General features: G+C 45.1%; 1 protein-coding gene across 1 annotated transcript in view; it reads left to right on the top strand.

Annotated features, from left to right (window-relative positions):
• The window catches only part of arb2a (ARB2 cotranscriptional regulator A), a 148,474-nt gene extending 132,496 nt beyond the window's left edge, over window positions 1-15,978 (top strand). The window contains exon 11 of the mRNA XM_070965379.1: window positions 15,686-15,978. Within this exon, the coding sequence (XP_070821480.1) occupies window positions 15,686-15,846 (161 nt within the window). The 3' untranslated portion in view covers window positions 15,847-15,978. The remainder of the gene's footprint in view (window positions 1-15,685) is intronic.
• Window positions 15,979-18,849: the final 2,871 nt, after the last annotated feature.

Raw genomic sequence — 18,849 nt, 5'->3', positions numbered from 1 at the left:
GACACATATTAATGGTGATGTGAAGACACTGCCATTTCCCTGTGTATTTTATACATATAAACAGTGTTGTGGATTTAATTTTATTGTTAAACTGTATCAATTTTCTTGTCTTTCAGTTTTTACCGAGAAGAAAGGAGAACATCAGGAAAACATGCCATGTCTTACAGTAAACATGTGCATAACATTAACATGAGAATCCCAAAGGGAAGTTCTGTTCAGCTGGAGTTTAAGAAGTCATGCTTATGTGCATCTTAGATATTTCCTGTGAAGTGCAATGCACTGCAGAATTGTATTGCGTGCTACTTAAAGGGCTTCGGCTCATTTGCTGCTGGTGGTTCGGTTTGGAAGGATGCTCGGTTTGGTTAAGCAGAGTTTATTTTAAATTGTCCATGATGTGTCTACACTAAGTTTTTACACTAACTTTTAGTACTCCCTGTTAGAGAACCATGAAGAGACTTTTTGTGAATGGGAGCCCTCTTGTTAATGCACATATGTACATCTGCAGTGCATGTCTTGTGGCTGGAGTGTGTGTTTGGGTTATCCGTCTTTACCGCTGAGTGTGTGTCACAGGGCATGGTGCCCAGCTCAGGATCTGTGGGGTGGCCCGTCATAGTGTGCCCCTACAGGGACACTGGAGCAGGACAGCCCCTAGCCATATGGCGGGGGTCCCTGGTCTCTTGGCTGGCCAGTCACTTGGACTGCAGCACACACACAACAGCCACTTCCCTGGAGACTGAAGACTGTGGCTTTGTTCAGTATGCTAGCGGAAGGGGGTTTGTGGAGTCTTGGAGCTCCAGACTTTACTGGGCTCCAGGCCTCACACACCATTCCATTAGAAGCAAAGGAACCCCAGAGAGCGTCATATTTAAAGATGCTTAAAAAAATTGAATGGGGAGACTACAAGGATGGACGATGGACGAGCTTCAACCAGATTTCCACTGCAGACCTCCGTTCATTGTGAATTCGAATTCTTTCATTTTTTACATTTTTGGCAAAATGTCAAAGATGTTCACTTTTCTGAAAGACTAGATTATCCAATTCCAGAAAAGAATACAGGAAAACACAAAAGTAAACAGGAAAAAGGAGTAATTTTAAATATGAGTGTCGGTGGGGGCAGGGAGAGAGAGTGAGAGAGAGTGCATGTGAGGTGGAAAGTGTCAGAGGGCTAAGAGTCAGATAAACAGATTAAGAAAGTAAGTGAGGGAAGAGAGGATAATGTAGTCAGAGACAGGAAAGAAAATAAGGGCACGAACATCTTGTAAAGAAAGAAAGAAAAGAGCAGCCAGAGAGAGAGGAAGGTAGAGAGAGGATCCCTCTGGATGGAGAGATTGTAACATCACACTGTAGGGTCCCTTATGGGACAGCCGCAGACGGAGCACACTCCCTGCTGCATGCAGGAAGAGGAAGCTTTGCCAGCATGGAAAACACACAAGAGAAGAACGAGAGACGAGCGGAGCAGAGAAAAACGCAGTTCTCCCCAGAGACGAAGTGGGAATTTTCTGCTAGCACAAACACTATGCAGGCAGATAGCTGAGAAAGAAGAAGGGAGGAGATGGCAGAGAATAAGTAAAAAGAGGGGTGATGGAGGAAGGGAGAAGGGAGCGGTATGATGCATACATGAAATGGTGGGAAAGTAGAGGAGAAGGGTTCAGAGAAGAAGAAAAGCAGAGGGGTGGCGCTTTGCAGAAGTCAGATAAATTGATCTGTTACATAATGTCGTAATGAGGATAGACCAGAGTTCATAATGTGATGCAGGAGGAAGGCTCCCTTTAGACCGCGTATGAAGCACAAAAGCATCGCACATGTGACTAAAGACGCTTTTTATTCTTAATTGGCTTTGAAGTTGTGATCCACGTCATCATCACAGAGCTACATGTGTACAACAGTTACATTTTTCTCAAATCAGAATGCTCAAATGTAACTAATTACAACAAAAATAGTATTCGTTAATGCTCGCGCTCAGCTCACGCTTTGCCATTTCCACAGTGCACCACAGTTTATGCCGTCATTGGTTGAATTTTTGACCCTTGGCCCACGTCACTTCACTGATCACTATGGTGAACACTGTGGAAACACATTAAGCCTTTATTATAGGGTGTAACCCTTGTCAGCCACTTAGTGTATTAGGACGCCAAACATTATCCAAAATGTCCACCAGTGTGATGTGCAGTGCCATATCTATATGTCTATATATATATATATATATATCTGTAATGTGTGTGTGTGTGTGTGTGTGTGTGTGTGTGTGTGTGTGTGTGTGTGTGCGCGTGCGCGCACCACTGTGTAAGTAAGGATGAAAAGTGCCATTAAAGCAGAGTAAGCTAAGTGGCGTATTAGTGCAACTCAGTCCGGCCGTGGGGTCATCACAGAGGCTCTGATCAGAGGTCAGAGTGTGCTGTTGTGAAACGGGACATTACCGCTCACCAGCGCAGCAATAAATACAGAAAGCAACTTTCACTGCTGTAAAATATGAGGCAGCCCTCTCTTTTTGCAGCATATAGCGTGTGCGCGTCTGTGGATGTGTGCACGCGCACCAAAGAACGCATGTGCTTAAGTGTGTGTCTAAGGCTGCGGTGTTGCTTGAGGGAGGGAAGAGGATGGGGTTAGGGAGGGGTTTAATATGCTACTTTAGCCCTCGGGGGGCTGTACAGTTGAAAGTCAGTGCATGAGGCGTGCAGAATCACACCAGCCTGCATTACAGAGGGACTGGGGGTGGTGGTGGTGGTGGTGGTTTGGACGGGTGGAGGGGGGCTGCTATAAAAAGTGAAATCATATCACTTAGCAGCTGAGTGCAGATAAAGCTGTGTTTGAACTGGGAGGCATAAATTATACATTGTAAACAGAGCGTTGGGAGACTACGGCTCGTTTAAATTATGACAGAGGGTAGTTTTTCTCCTCTCCTTTCTTCCCTTCATGCACTTCTGTTTCTGCCGCTCACAGTCCCCCCCCCATCCCCCCCAGTCCTCTGACTTTTTTACCTCGTGCTTCACTTTTCTCCATCACCTGCCTCAACAAACAGCCACCTCCACACGTACTCGTCCTCAATCACACTCTTAAACTGTTTGCCGTTTGAAGGCTGAGGATAAGCCATTTTCTCCTAATGTGTCTGTTATCTCTTTCAAATGTTTTAATTTGCTACTCGGTTGTGGCTCCCCGTGGTTGAAATACAGTGACACCTCCTCTCGCCGCCCGCCTCTTTCTCAGCCCTCTCCCACGGTGTTATTGAGAAGTAGCATCCCACACATGTCATAGATGGAGGACAAAACTGGGCGAGCGGGCTGGCAGAGCTCTACATGATTTGATCAATGGTCCCCTCCTGCATAGTTCAAGTTGGGCTGCTGTGTTTTTATAAAGGTGCCTTCGTCCCTCCTGACAAGTGCGAGGTTATTGATCAGTTTATTCAATTTGCCGTTGACCGCTCGGCACCATCTCTGTGCTCACAAGTCAATAGTGGAGGATTGAGAGGGTGAGCGCCTCCCCTGACCTCCCCTCCCTCAATCCCCGACTCGTCTCGTCCACCACACATGCACATGCACACGGACAGAAAAAACACACACATGCACAAAATGAATGACTCTCTCTGCCCGCTGTACCCACACCTCTGATCCCAGCTACAATTTTGATTAGTCTTGAAGTGCTGCAAGGTCAGGGCAGGACTGTGTGTGTATCTGGTGTTAGCTGATGCTGTCAGATAAAGGTCTTAAGCTCTGCTGGGGTGGGTGCTCTGTTTTTTTTCTGTGTGTGCGTCTGTGTTCACGTGTGTCTGTGCCAGGGTGGGTGTAGATCGTGTCTCCTCCAGAGGTGATTGTGGCCACTCTGAAGCAGGGATCAGTGACCTTGCCCTGTTTGGCAGACACTGCTCAAATTGTGTGTCAGTGTGTGTGTGTACGTGTGTGGTTGCGCATACATGTTTGTTCTTGTACTGATTAGGAAAGTCTTCCAGAGCAAGGACTGTTGGGCCCTGTTCGGACCAACTGTGAGCACTGTGTCAAAGCAGCAAACACAGGGGCTCCACTGGTCTGGATGATTGTACAGGCGCACAGATGAATTCAAACCAGGACGAGCAATCTGAAGGTGTATCAGACAAAGACGCTGCACAGCGGTTTGAAGTCCTAGAAATGTGTCATGGCAGCAATAACATGCTCCTCTGTCTCATCACTTGCAAGTTAAATAGTAGAATTTGCACATTGCTTTACAGCACAAGCTGTCTGGAATATGCAGATTTGCAGACTTTTTTGCCAGATGACCCTGCTGGAGCCCCCTGAGACCACAGCTTCACTGCACAAATGCATTGATCTCATTGAAATGAATACAAAAGCCGTAGCATTTGAAGCAGTGCTATCGTCAGTCTTAATGCAGCCTTACAGGTTTATGGATTAGGTTTCTTATCAGAGCTGTTTTAAAGTTAATTTGGGTCCATTGTGAAGTGAATGGAACACCTTAATGCGTCTAGCAATTGCAGTGTATGTGCGCCTTTGCCATTGTGCTTAACCAGGAAAGTTGTAAATTTCCCTTATTTTTGGGTTATGAATTAGCACAGCTCGCTTTCTCTCCCTGCTCATCAGCACTGCTTAGTTCATTTATGAAGACCAGACTGGGGGCTGCAACCCTTTGCCTCCGCGTGGAGCGAGAGGAGATAATTATTCTCTTTCTGACTCACACATTTCGATGAAAAATGCATACAGCTGGGACTCGAAGCAGCTTATCAAAAGGTTAACTCTTCCGAGCAGTTGTCTGTGCCTACAAAGGGGAGCATATCCGACAACAGTGGCAGCGTCGGACCACTTTGTGTTTTCCTGCTGTCTGTTTGGGTGTTTTCAACATTGTTCTGACCCGCCGCTGGCCCGATGCTTTGTTTTCCCCAAGTTAACTTTCAATCAAGAGACAAGCCAGCTGTTGTTTGTGTTGTGTTCTGTACATCATTTCTTAAGCAGCCCTCTGAGTGGAGATTCACAGCAAAATGACTCTGCCATGAATATATATATCTATATATATATAGATATATATATATATATCTATATATATATAAACAGCACACAGTTACCTTATATTATCAACTTTCAGCTTTATTTATACAATTAAACACTGACCTTGCATGCAAACCAGTTTCCATGCATCTCTGTTTTGTTAATTATGATTTTATACATAACCGCTGACAACCATTATGCAATCTGACCAAGCAGAGCATTTTTTTTCTGCCCATCGTATACAATGAACTGTATTCAGTATGCACGCCATTGTGCTTGATAGCTCTTCAGATCATCTCATTGAGATTCAAAAATGTTCACCTTCACTTACACTATATTCCCACATATGCTACTGTCACTCATTCACACACATGCATACACACACGTAAAGCTAACACACACACACACTTGAGGCCTTATGTGGCATGAGCACTGCCTGGGAAAGTGATAGCAAGAGAAAAGAAGCTCTGGAGAGTGAGTTATCTCTTTAGATGTCATTGAGGGGCGCCTCTTTTCTCTCTCTCTCCCTCCCTCTATCATTTTCCTCTTTCTTCCTCTCTGTCTCCCTCTCTCTTGTTCCCACTTGCTCTCTCAAATCATGCTCGCCTCCAGTGGTATTCAGGCAGTCCAAGGACAAAGTAGAGATATGCTGGGAGCAATGGACTGTCCGTCAGTGTGTTTGTGTGCATGCGTGAGTCTGTGTGTGTGTGTGTGAGAGGGAGAGAGGGGTTGATGTTGAGTCTTTGAAGCTGTTCTCCCCTTGTCCTGACAGATCCGAGTCTCATCCCTCTCCGTTTAACCCCCTGATGCCACATCACAAACAAAACACACTTTTCAGGCATCTGTGGACGCACAGAACAGCACAATCCATGCTATTGCTATTTGTGAGGTCACTGGTGCTTAAGGAATGGTACCTTTACTTCATGTGATATTTACTGGCTTGTCAGGGTGTGACTGCAATGACATTAAATTGTTGATTTCCAAGATGGAAGATCTGTGCATGATGTATTTTGATTATTCACACGTCTGAGCGGTCTGAGCCAGCGGTCTCTATATTATTAAGTCATGCTGTGTGTCAGTGTGGCCTTGGCTTGTCTGACTAAACCAGACTGAAGTAGATGGCCCCAGGGTCTGTGACCCTGAGAGAGGTGCACACACACACACACACACACACACAGACACACACTTACACACAAAACCAACCAGATGCTTGACCCGCTCCCCTCATGCCACACACACACACACACACACACTCACACACACTCACACACACACACACACACACACACACACACACACACACACACACACACACACACACACACACACACACACACACACACACACACACACATACACACACACACACTACATCCATCCCGGAGACAGACTTCTGTGTGTGTGTGTGTGACGCGGCTGCTGCGCTCTCTCAGACAAACAGGGGAAATCCTCCTTGTCTTGCCTTGTCCATCACAAACCATCTCACTGTCCCGGTGCACGTGGGCTCCTGCAAACCCTCCCCAGACCTCCCCGGCCAGGCTCCAAACCCAAGAGATTTAACCAACACACCCTCACACACACACACACACACACACACACACACACACACACACACACACACACACACACACACACACATATATATCCACATGCACAGGCCCCTTGGCTCCAGCCGGGTTCCCCTGACGCAGGGACACACGCAGGCAGGAAGTTTGAGGAGAGGTTTGTGTCAGTTTGCTTCTCTTAGAACACTTCAGGCCTGACCCTCTCTTGACCAGGCAGCTTCCTCCTCCTCCATCTCACCGTAAACAGCCACATCCCTGCGACTGAAGGCGTGCCGGCTCGCCAAGTGTAATAACATCACTCATGTTTTGATGTGAGGCGGGACGTCTACGTGAGTCAGGGAGGTGGACTCCCATAGATACTGTATGTTTGTGTGTTATGGTTGTGTGCAGCAGAAGAAACCTTGTGTATGTGTGTGTGTTTCCTTCTGGGTTTTTTCTGATTGCAGGGATGGCAGATCTTCGTCATGGAGGAAATCATGTTAACCTGTCACCTTAGCGGTCTTGTCCTCCCACTGTTTATCCATTGTGTGCCCTTAAAACACATACCCGCCCGTGCACGCACCCGTGCAAAAACACGCACACACACATAAAGAGGGGTTGTCCACTGATCTTGTTGAGTGTGTGTCAACTCCATTAGCACATTCCCAGATAGGGCCAGAGCCCTCTTATCTGTGGCGACCCATTAATTACACTTTGTTCCCTTAAGTGATCTATTTCAGACCTGCTCCACCCTCAACACCCACTCTCTGCTATCTCCACCCCTGGCCTGCTCCTCCCCCACCTGACCCCTCTCCTCTCCTCTCCTCTCCTCTCCTCTCCTCTCCTCTCCTCTCCTCTCCTCTCCTCTCCTCTCTTCTCCTCTGCTTTATTCTTTTCATCTTTCCAACTCACATTCACTATCTCCCCCTCTCTGTATGTGTTACAATGCATGAGATCACAAGGTCATGTGACAAGTAGCTCTATACATCCATAGCAGGTGTATGTATGCACGTCTATTTGAGGCAAAAAAAGAGAAAAATGAGGCTCTTACAAGCACCCAGTTGGTGGAATTGCATGTCCAATTTCCATTGCAGAAGACTCTTACTGCAAAACTCATACAGTGAGCTGTGTTAGACAATCAAGGGTGTCATCTTACCTCGAAACCCACAGGTCTATGTATGTATGTATGTATGTATGTATGGAAGAAAAAAAGCAGCATCATTTCCATTGCTTTTCCTTTTCATGTCCTAAGGTCCAAAATCAGCTGCTTTATCCTGGCATAGATTTCCTCAGCTTTGTTGAAGATTGACACGAGTGACAAATCATTCCACAGAATATCGCTTGTCACTTGCGTCCACTGTTCAACTGCTTTTAAGCTTGTTGTATGGAAAAATCTTTGGGTTAAGTGCTGCTCATGACTGCTGTTGCCTTCGTGCTGTCAAATCAAGCTTTGTGTCACCAAAAATAAGACATGCGGAAAGGCATTTTTTTCCCTCATTGTAAACACTGAAAAGCAGCAGGTGTCGTGGTGTAGAAACATTTACATCCAATCAAACAAAGATTCATCTGGTGGAATGTAAAATCAGGGATGAATCATTTGAAAAAATATTGTCATGTTCTGTACATTCCTTGAACATGCTGCCCATGTATAATGCTTTTAGATACTTGCAGTCATACCATCCATCGCACAAAGCAGTGCCAGTCGTGTTAATGGCTCTGCTCTATTCTTCTATAGAGCTTAGGCAACCTGGTTACTGAAGGAAGGCTGTATGCAAGGTGTGTCGCCATGGCCTTGTGTGGATGGGGGGTTCTCACACTCAAAGCTGTCTATTCTGTGACCATTGATTCTGAATGTGGCCTGTCGTTCTTACAGGTGCAAGGGGGCCTCTCTTACCCCTCTCCTCCTCCTCCGCCTCTTTTGTGACTGAGTGATGTGTGTATGTCTGATATTGTAGAAGTGTGTGCGTGCATGTGTGGGTGAGGGAGTGAGTGTGTGTGTTTTTCTATGCCTGGCATTGTCCCGAAGGTGCTAGTGAGGTGCATTAGTGTGTATGTGTGTATGTGTGTGTGCGCCAGACCTCATTGTGTTGAAGTGGGGCAGAGGTTGTGTGTTTATGTGTGTGAGGAGTGAGTGTAGTATAGTGAAGTGGTGTAGCGAGTGTGCAGCTTGGCTCAGATTTGGTTATATAGACTCTGTGTGTGTGCGTGTGTGTGCGCGTGCGTGCGCATGGGCACACCCATCATGCTTCATCTCCACCAGTGTCTTTGGCAAGGTTGTCTGTTCTGACCCTTGCCCAGGCATCACGATGTGTGTGTGTGTGTGTGTGTGTGTGTGTGTGTATGTGTCAGTGTGTGTATGCACTTGTGCCTATGTGAGTGCACGTATACACATGCATGCAGTGCCTCCACTAATGGACAGTCTTTGTGGGGGCCTCTCTTTTCAGCCATGCTGCTTTTGAGACACATTGTGCCTGGGCATAGAAACAGAAGCTCTCCATTGCCCCTCAATAGGCCAAAAACAAAACCGTGTCAGGCGAGCTAGCAGCCCCTGAGTGTTTGCCATTTAAGTCCTGACCAATGGTGGTGCAGATGGAACAAAGGGCCCGGACAGGGAAGGAGGCCTGCACTGTTTACAGTGCTAATGTCTGGGTGGCACTCCCAACAAGGCCCCTCCATACACATACATGTGTATGCACACTCAGTCACTCAATCTCTCTCTTTCTATGACTCTCTGTGCCACATACGCGCACTGAATCAACAGGTACATGCGCAGACGTTGGAACTGCCCGTTAATCTTGAACATGGCGGAGGGAACATTTGCTCTGCAGTTGTGTGTCCATCTGAGCGGTTTCTCTTTTTAGCCCTTTCTAAAATAGTAATTAAAAGTTTTTTTTCCAGATAGATTTCTGATTAAACAAGACAACACAGTGTCCTTTTTTTTTTTGGATATAAGGAAAATAAGATTAGTACAGTTTAGATGAAACCATTATATTTTTCGTTCATTTAATATGTGCATATAATTGACTGATTTGATCGTACATCTCATTGCAAATCAAGTTCATTGCTGATATTATTATTATTATTTTTATTACTGACCACTTTCCTGCCTTGTGTCTCTCGTGACACACTGAGACAAATTTCACATGTACTGTTTATATACAGCGCTTGAATCCTCAAGTTTAATATTTTAGTGCACTTTTTAAATAATCTGTATTATTTACTGTCACTACTGTTCCGGTGTAAGAAGTGACCGAGAGGTACAACCGATTTCTTTGTGAAATGCCACACACAGCTGTCTCTCCTCTTCCTCCAAAGTGTCTCATCCCATTTTAGTAGAGCAGAGTGAAACAACTGACATTGAGAGGTGCTGTCAGAGGCGAGGGCATGTTTGGGCTTTTGATTTTTACTGAAGAGGAGAGGGGACAGTCTGACACTGGTATCAAATAGCTTTCGCCGTCCTTGGACCGGGGTTATCTTGTAAATACTCTGCTCCAAGTCTATAAAAGCGAGGGTCCTTTATGACGGCCAAGGCCACTCATTCACGTTAAAATAAAAAAGCACTCAGTGCAGTCTCAGTGTCTGGGTAGGGAGGCGGCAAGTGGGGAAGGAAGATGAAGGGAGGGGACTGAAGGAGAAAGAAGTAGAAGTTCAGTGCCGCACTGTCTTTTGTGTGGAGTCCTTGTTGTCGCAAGTTTTCCTCTTCCTGGAATTATTATATGGAATGTAAAGTAGCTTACACTGGCTGATGATTTCAACAAGTTAATGTGATATTCTCCCCTCTCCGGGCTTTCACTCGATTTTGTTCCTATGTCTCTCTGCTGTTTGTGTTTTATTCTAAGTAAATACAGAGTCCCCTCGGCGGCCCCTGTAGCTAGTGATTCAGGTTCCTCATCTCTGGATGTGTAATGAGTTCTGCCTTGTTTTTGTCTAACAACAACACGCAATAATAAGCAAAGTAATTAAAAGCAGTGCGAGGGAGATGGGGAGGGGGGGCAGACCCAGCTTACTGACGAGCATTAAAAATGAATTGCATTCAAGAAGCAGCAGTGGTATTACTAGTTTGATGAAATGAGCTCTGTTTTGAGTTTTCTGTTTCATTTTTTTCCTTGTGAGATGCACGTGTGTCTCTCCCGCTCCTGCAGACGCGTGAAGGCTTGGTAGCTCGTCGATTTTATTAAAAATGAAGACACATAGCGTCGCGTGGAATAAATAAAAGTCTGATTATACCTGTTACTCTGACGTGGATGTCTTCACCCTGAGTGGAAATTACGTTGTGGCGCCGGGGAGGGGGCGTAAATTTAGATTTAATTAGCTTTTGACTGAGGACAACATTTTCACGTTTTGTTAGAGAGTTGCTCTGGCAGCGTGGCTGACCGGCTGCCACCTGCCAGGGCTCTCTTCGACCTCGTCTCCAGTGGCAACATATCCTACCCCCTTCGACAGACAGCCACGTGGGACAAAATGACATTCTTGACCTTTACGCATGTCGGCAAGCAAGATGACAACACGCATAACTGACTGTAGGTGCATGTGTATCTCATATGGACGACTGCACACACACATGCACGCGGTATACGCGCACACACACTGTGCACGTGCTCTCACACACAGCAAAGGAGATCATCTAATATCAGAGAGCGTCAGGGGCGGAAATCCGATCGTCTGACAACCAGGATACAGATAGCGATTCCCCACCGCTGATCCATGCAACAGATAGTTTCCACAAACAGCAGCCTGGCTAAGGTTACAGCCAGCCAGGGCCCGCACCGCAACGCACTGCTCTGCCTCGCATCGAGATAAAACAAAAGCTTAGGTTACCGTCGATAGGAAATGGATAAGAAAATGCACTGTTTGTGTTAGATTTTTGATGAAAATTTTGACAAGAGGAAATGAGAAAATGTTTGCTTCTGCATGCAATAATATCGTATGTATCAGTCCTGTTAGGTATTCTGTTTTTGTAATTTTCGCTTCATGATTATATCATTGCTCATCTCCTTTTTTTAATTGAAGCTCATTAAATGTTTAACCCAAATGTCAGGATATTTGATTAAGCACTCATAATTGTTTAAAGAAATTCAATTCACACAAAGTATCATCACTTTACATTTCCCTCGCCTCAAAGTCCTCTAAATAATTTGAATATGTATTTATATTATAAATGAAGTAAAGAGATATGGCCCCCTTCACATCAATGTAATTACGAATCACAAAAAAAAGTTTGATTCAAATAAAATAGGCCATTTGTACACAAGCAATTAACTGGTGCGGCTTTAAATAATGTAGCCCAGATGGAACCTAATTATAGTCGGCATGCTTTGATTCGGGCTTTCTGTCGGAGTATCACTCGGGGCGTCACTTTGGCTTTTCAGTCACCTAGCGTTTGTTTTGAAATTTGTGACAATCAGAGCCGATTACCATTTGTAACAGCATGCAGCGTTTGGTGCGAAGGGAAGAAAGCATGGCCCATAGCTATGGAGGAGTTTCCTTGTTTCCTTTTTAACAGCTCACAACTCTCCTCCCCTGTTCCCTTACCTCACTGCACACAAATGATAACAACTGTGTGTGTGGGGGTGTGTGTGTGTGTGTGTGTGTGTGTGTGTGTGTGTGTGTGTGTGTGTGTGTGTGGGCGCATGTTGGATTGTTTGGTGTTTTGGGGGAGGGTACAGTGGGTATGTGCTACATGTGTGAGTGAATGTATGTGTGAGTGTGTGCCATCCATGAGTAGATGCTTGCAAGTGACGAATGTGTTCGTGTGTGTGTGAGAGAGAGAGAGAGAGCGTCTTGTACCAGTGTAGAGTCAGGGGGAGATCAAACAGTCAGTCAATTACCTTGAGAGGGCTCCAGTGGCTGTGACAGAGTGGAGGAGGCTAAATATCCAGGATCAAATACTCTCCTCTGCCTGTCACATAATGAGGCAGCCTCACCAGGCGCAGACAACACACACAGAGTGTTCAAACACAAGGCCACGGGTTCGCCGCTGGACTGAAACTTTGCCTCGACCTGAGCAGAGAGCGCAGAAGGGGAACTTTCACCAAAGACCTTGTTTCTATACCTGCCCTTTGCTGCATTACAGTGAGACCTCATCACGGAGCTCCATCTCTGTGTGTGAGTGTGTGTTGCCTCACCTCAAGGTTACAGCCGTCATCATTCTTCTTGGAGAAATAATCTCCGTTAAGCTCGCCATTGCCTAATTTTAATTATAAACACATTGTGAAAGTAAAGAGGTTTTTTTTTTTTTTTCTCCTGTGTTTCCCATGACAATACCCGCTGTTATGGAGCTCGCAGTAACATCATTATTGCATTTACAATAAATGAGGACATCATTGCGTTTAGAATAAACTTTATTAAATTAATGCGATTACAAATGGTCTTGTTAAAATTAGCACACGCAACTTAATTGAGTTACAGTTAATGCAAGAAAGGGCACATACACAAACACACAGGGTGCTTTATTTTCGAAGTTTGACCAATTAAACACAAGACGCAAGTTCTAATTAAACTGATTAAAATGGAAGGGGCTCCTCGGCTGGTACGTCTTGTTTAAGCAATACATGAAATCAATTGCTCATAAAAGAAAAAATAATCTGCTTATCAGTTGAAAAAGTTTTCCAGTAAAGGGGCTGAAATCGAGGCTAGAGTCGTGCTCATTGGCTGTTTATGGGATCGCTTTACGCTCAAGATACAGCCGGATGACACCTCATCGATCCCACCATCTTTTAAAGATATTACTTTGATTTGTGGCATAGCTGAGGTAATTCTCTCGCTCTCTCTCAGTCTTTAGGGGCTAGTGAAGCCTGGTCATTGGGGTTCCTCTTCTAAATCAGTGGTCACATCTCAGCTTTGACAACATCCATTAGGTTCGACACACTTTGGCTATTAAAGGAAGAGTGGACGTAAGCTGTTAAAGGCCTATTTAGGACAGTGTGCGAGTGGGTTTATGTCTGTGTGTGTGAGTGTTGTCGAGGGGGGGCTCCACCATATAAAGGGGTGGGGCTTTACACCAGAGTCATTGGAGGGACACAGGCTCATCTGCATATTGGCTCAGAGACGCCCCCCTGGTGACCCCGAACTGCGATGGGATAGGGTGGAGAGGCTGGCGGCGTTCCGGAGGAGTTCACCGCCAGTTCAGGGTGAATGAGAGAGCGCTGCCGCATTGATCGCTTCTGTAGGAGAAAAAAAAGGACAAAACAGAAGTAAAAACACTAGTGAGGGAGAGACCGATGAGATGGGGAAAATGGAGGAGGAGGAGGAGGAGGTGGAAAAAAGATCACAGTGCCTCAAATTGGATATAAATGATAGATTAGAGGTGTGAGAGGGCTGTGTCTTTGTTTTCCAGGGATGGATGTTATGTTGAGCCCTACACAGGTAGCAGAGTCACCGAGAGTGCTGGGTTATTGACTCCCATGATTGCTGGGCCAGTAAATTTGACCCAAGGCACTAACTGCAGTCGTCTTGCTATATAGCGCGCAGGGCAGTCCCTTATCTCCGAGTGATCGAGAACCCCTAACATACACACAAGTCATACACACACACACCAAATAAAACACGCCACCAGCAACTGAACTCAAATCCACTCACCAGCCGTAGACCCGGCACTTACCCCCATTCTAACAATCATATACACAAACACACACACACGCACGTGCACGCACACCATCTCCATTAATGTGTCCAGGCAGGGGTCAATCTAATAAACATGGGGTCAGTGCGGTGGTCATCAGAGGCCTGTCTATGCTGAGAGAGCCTTTAAGGTGCCTCCTAATTGTATCCCTGCGGCCTTCTAGTCTAGCTTTTTATAGCCGGTCGCATGCACACAGAGGAGAAGGGAGGGAGGAGGAAGAGGAGCAGAGGTATTTTTAATGTACTACTGATTTGACTCATCCAGAGGGTCGTGGGTTTCAGCCCTTTTCTGCTGGGACCGCTTGTTTTCATTCCACCCAGAGTGATTCCAGATACTGAGCCTGTCCTTTATTTTGTTTTGTTTTTTTTAAATCCTCCAGAGAAAATTGTAGGGAGCCATTTTAATTTCCTTATCTTGAAAACAAATGCAGGTCCCAACAAAAACAACAGTCTTAAGTGTGCAAATAAGAATTCAAAAAAGAAAACTCATTACTTCAAAGCTTTTATTCACTCATCCCTCTGTCCGTAAACACATGTAAATTTTTCTTAGATCCATCTATCAAGGGATGAAACTCTTAATATCATCTCGCGGCAAACCTATTCTCCCTCTGGGAAACAAGAGGGCACCTCAATATGGCTTCTCAAGTCCAGTTACAGTTGTGTTGCTAAGCAGCTGAGCTGCTAGCCAGCGGCGGCAGAAACAAGCCATTATCTGTTAGCGCTCTCGCTGAATGGTTAGTGAGCAGGAGTGGAGAGGAGTCGGGCAACAGCTGCGGCTACAGCGTGCCCTCATCATCGATGCTCCGGTGCAGAGCCGAGGTGTGCTGTAGCAGGAATAGCTGGCGTAGGAGAAACATAGAAACTGCCATCGAGGTTGCAAGCTATCCAACTAAGAAGCTGGCCAGTGATACCCTAACCCCTGAAGCGGACAGGAACCCGAGGCGCTTGTACCAGATTTCAAGCTCCAGTGTGACCCCGACTTGGGAACCGGCTAACCTGGAGGAGGTCAGAGGGAAACCCGGCACTGCCGCCTCCCCCCGCCACCGCCGTACCACCTGATATGCTCACCAGTTACCTCTCTGCAGCTTGTGTCCTGCCTATCCTCAATCAGCCCTTTAGAATGAATGACTACCGCTCCACTGCTTTCGCTTAGTGCGCCCATTGTGCATAACTCTGGTTCTGTTGGAAGGCCTGAGATAGAAAGAGGCACATGCAGCGGTCTTGATTATCAGGTGTCCACTTGGATAACATATTAAGGGTGTCCCACTGGACTAGAAGGTCATAGGCTGTCATGGCTCTCATGCATAAGGCCTTAAGCTTGCATGGAGCAATGCAGTGCATTGTGGGATTGGACAGCCGTACAAGCCCAAAACATCTTCTCTAATGATGTTCATTTATTTTCACCTTTTGTGTTGTCACAGCAAAGGACGCAGAGCCCCTCTTATTAATAATGATGGAATATTCACCGTGCTCTGTCTTTGCCTGCAGCTTTACACTCAGCAAATGTTTTATGAACCCTGCTAATGCTTCTGTTTGTGTGTCTTTCACATGCAGGCACAGAGAGGCACGAGCTGACCTCCTGGATGAGCTTCAACTCCATCTTCAGGTTCTTCAGCGAGGTTCTGGAGGTGAAAGAGGATGAGGAGGCGGAGGAGACCTCCAACACTGTCACCACACGCAGCAGCTCCCTCAAAAGCAAACACCAAGATTTGTAGAAGACCAACAGAAATGATTCGGAACAAGAGGAGAGGGAGTGGGGTGGCAGGGGATCAGAGGGGGGCAATGCAGAAAGGGAGGCTACGGTTCCAGGTCCTCTCTGCTGTTTTGTTTTCTTTTTCCTTCCTCTCCCTCTGTAACCTCCCTCCATCTTTCTGTCCTCACTCCTCTGCCTGAGTGTCATTTCTCCCTTCCAGCCCTCCCTGGCGCTGCACACACACAGCCTTGTTGTTAAAAGACACCAGAGTACGGGGTCACCGTGTATACATCACAATAACGTTTTGCGTTACTTCTAGATGAGCGCAACTGTCAAAGCAATATGGGCCTGAGTGTTAGCGCTTCCCGTGGGCTGTGGCCTGGCTGCGGGTACGGGCCACGGCAGCAGAGATTAAGGCTGACAGGCGCTGTGCACAATGCGCCGTGGTGCACCTCTAATTGTCCTGACATCAGCCTGAACTGAGCTAATGCCCCGCCTGCCCTCCAGTCTGCACTGCTCAGTCTCTCCCTCCTCTCCCTCCACCCCCCCGGTCCTAAAGCCTGAGCTGCTTACCCCGAAATCAGCTCACGCTCTACGGTGTCTTCTGCTGAGGTTCGATATCATTTCAACCTTATTAGTGCCGATCTTTTTTTTTTTTTTTTTTTTTTTTTGAAGCCTTTGCCCACCACAAATGTTTTTTTGTTTTGTTTTGTTTTTTTAATAAAAGTGAACACACACTCTTCACTGGTGACCATTTGTTTTGTTTTATTAACAAAGGGTGTTGTTTTTATGACTTCTTCATTCTCTAAACTCCTCCGCACATGCAGTCAGCTTTTAAACCTGACTCTTCTCATTCAGCTTTGTGTAAAATGTGGCTCTAACCCGTGCCATATATTTCTGGTATTGCCGTGCTTATAATACAAGGTATCTTTTTTTTTTTAAATCTCAACTTTGAGCTAAATTTGAATGCAATGTCTCATACACACATTCACACTATTTGATTTTTAATATTACACCAATACTTCTCAGAGCTCTAAGTGTCCAGAGTCCATCTCTCTGTGTTTATTATAAATATATATCTTTTTTTTTTTTTTTCAATTTGATATCCTTGAAATGGATGCCTCCGGATGATTGAATGTGATGAAACAAATAAAACAAATACAACCTGTGCTGAATATGGAAAATTCGGGACACTGAGCATATTTAAAATTACTTAAAGTCAAGCATCAGAACGGGTTTGAGGGATATCTCATTTTAACAGGAGCCAGAAGTCAGCTCACAACACTCATAAAGCCTCAATATATCGCCTTACACATGTCAGGAAATCCAAGATTTCAATATTATTCTAAGCCTGAATGATATTTCCTTAGATGTTGGAGAAATGTAACATATCCATTCTTTCCCCCTTTTCTCCCTCCTCCAGTACTCTTCTTGTGTACTTAGAAGTGACAAAGTCAGCTCCCTGCTCAGCTGCACATAATCTGACTACATGACACAAACATGATAAAAATTTTCCACAAGACTGGTGTGTTTTATAAACCACTCAGGGCTTAATGGAATACATTTCTAATGTGTCATGACTTTAGTAAAAACTCAAACCGGATACTAAATCTTATGATACCTTAGACACGTTCTCAAATATATACTTTCCTCTTTTTTTGTACTTCAATAGTTACCATTGTTTGACTTGTACACTGTGAAATCCTGCCTCTCCTGCCTACTGTGTATATGGTTTTAAGGCTTTTGTGGATTATCTTTCTGCTGTAATGAGACAACTGTGGCTGATGGTTGCGGGCCTAATTTCCTTTTAATTTGATTCAGATCTCTCCAGGTTTCAGCAAAGAAGTTGGCTTATTATTTGATTTGATGAGTTTCGTTTCAAGATACCATTGCTCATCTTTCTGCTTTTCAGCTACAATCAGTTCATTTTTCACTCCATAATTTGTATATTGTTGCCTTAGGAATAAACAAGACTCTGTTCACTGTTTTTAATAATATCCAGCAAGCCATATGTGAATGGAACTAAAGATGTAAGAGCAGCCTAAATCCAAAGCACAGTCTGCAAATAAAAGGGGACTAATTTTGCCAATTGCTCTTGAAGACATTATTTTTTGCAGATGTTTATATGTTGTATTGGTTAAAGGAACACGCCTTTTTGTTTTCTGGCGGTATGAGCCTTTGGATTTTATGAAACCACGAGTGTCCTGCCAGGTCACATATTTTTCTTATATTCACAAACGTTTGTCTCATTCTCCTTTGATCCATTTCGGTTTTAAACCGCCGTCTTTAAAAATGATTTTTAAGTTTCTGCAACAGTCATTTCTGTACTTTTACATGATTGAGTTCATTTTTGGAATTAACCTATTAAACCCGTCGAAAGCAAATAAAATGAACTTTTGCATCTTCTTTCTTTGACTGCAGACATTTTCTTATTTCATCATTGATTTGTTTATATCCGTTTTTGTTATTTATGTCGTCCTCTTTTTCTTCATGACCGCTGAAGTGTTTTTACTCACGGCGGCGCAGAAGAGCGCGCATGGAACCAGTGGAAAAACCACTGACTCAGAAGTCAGTTGCAAAGAGAGACGTGGAGCACCGAGTGCAAAAAGACCTGACTCTTCAAGTCACGGAGTCCAACCGAGAGTGGCTTTTGTCCGGTTTCCAAACTGTTACCTTTAAAGTTAAGCGGTAAAAGTTTGAAGGGTTGAAAATGTAAAACATGTTCTGCACTCCGAAGCAATACCTTTAAAGCGCTTCCATCTGCAGTAAGAAGTGTGTCAAGCAAAGGAAAACAAACTATAAACAGTAATTCCCCTCTTTTTGGTCATTAATTTTGGCAAAGTGAGCTCCCCCCTCCTCCTGCAACTCAGCGAGGTTTTACAGCATCATTTGTTTTCACACGGTGAAACCGATCAGGTCATTAAACGCCCCCTCAATAAATCTTTAGAAATCTTTTCCATTAACCCCTGAACAACAAGTGGAACCAGGCGAGTCCCCCTCACACCGTGTCAGGCCGCTGATTAAA

The sequence above is a fragment of the Chaetodon trifascialis genome, chromosome 6 (genome assembly GCF_039877785.1).
Source record: "Chaetodon trifascialis isolate fChaTrf1 chromosome 6, fChaTrf1.hap1, whole genome shotgun sequence".
Classification (NCBI taxonomy): domain Eukaryota; kingdom Metazoa; phylum Chordata; class Actinopteri; order Chaetodontiformes; family Chaetodontidae; genus Chaetodon; species Chaetodon trifascialis.
This window is presented reverse-complemented; position numbering and strand designations above follow the sequence as displayed.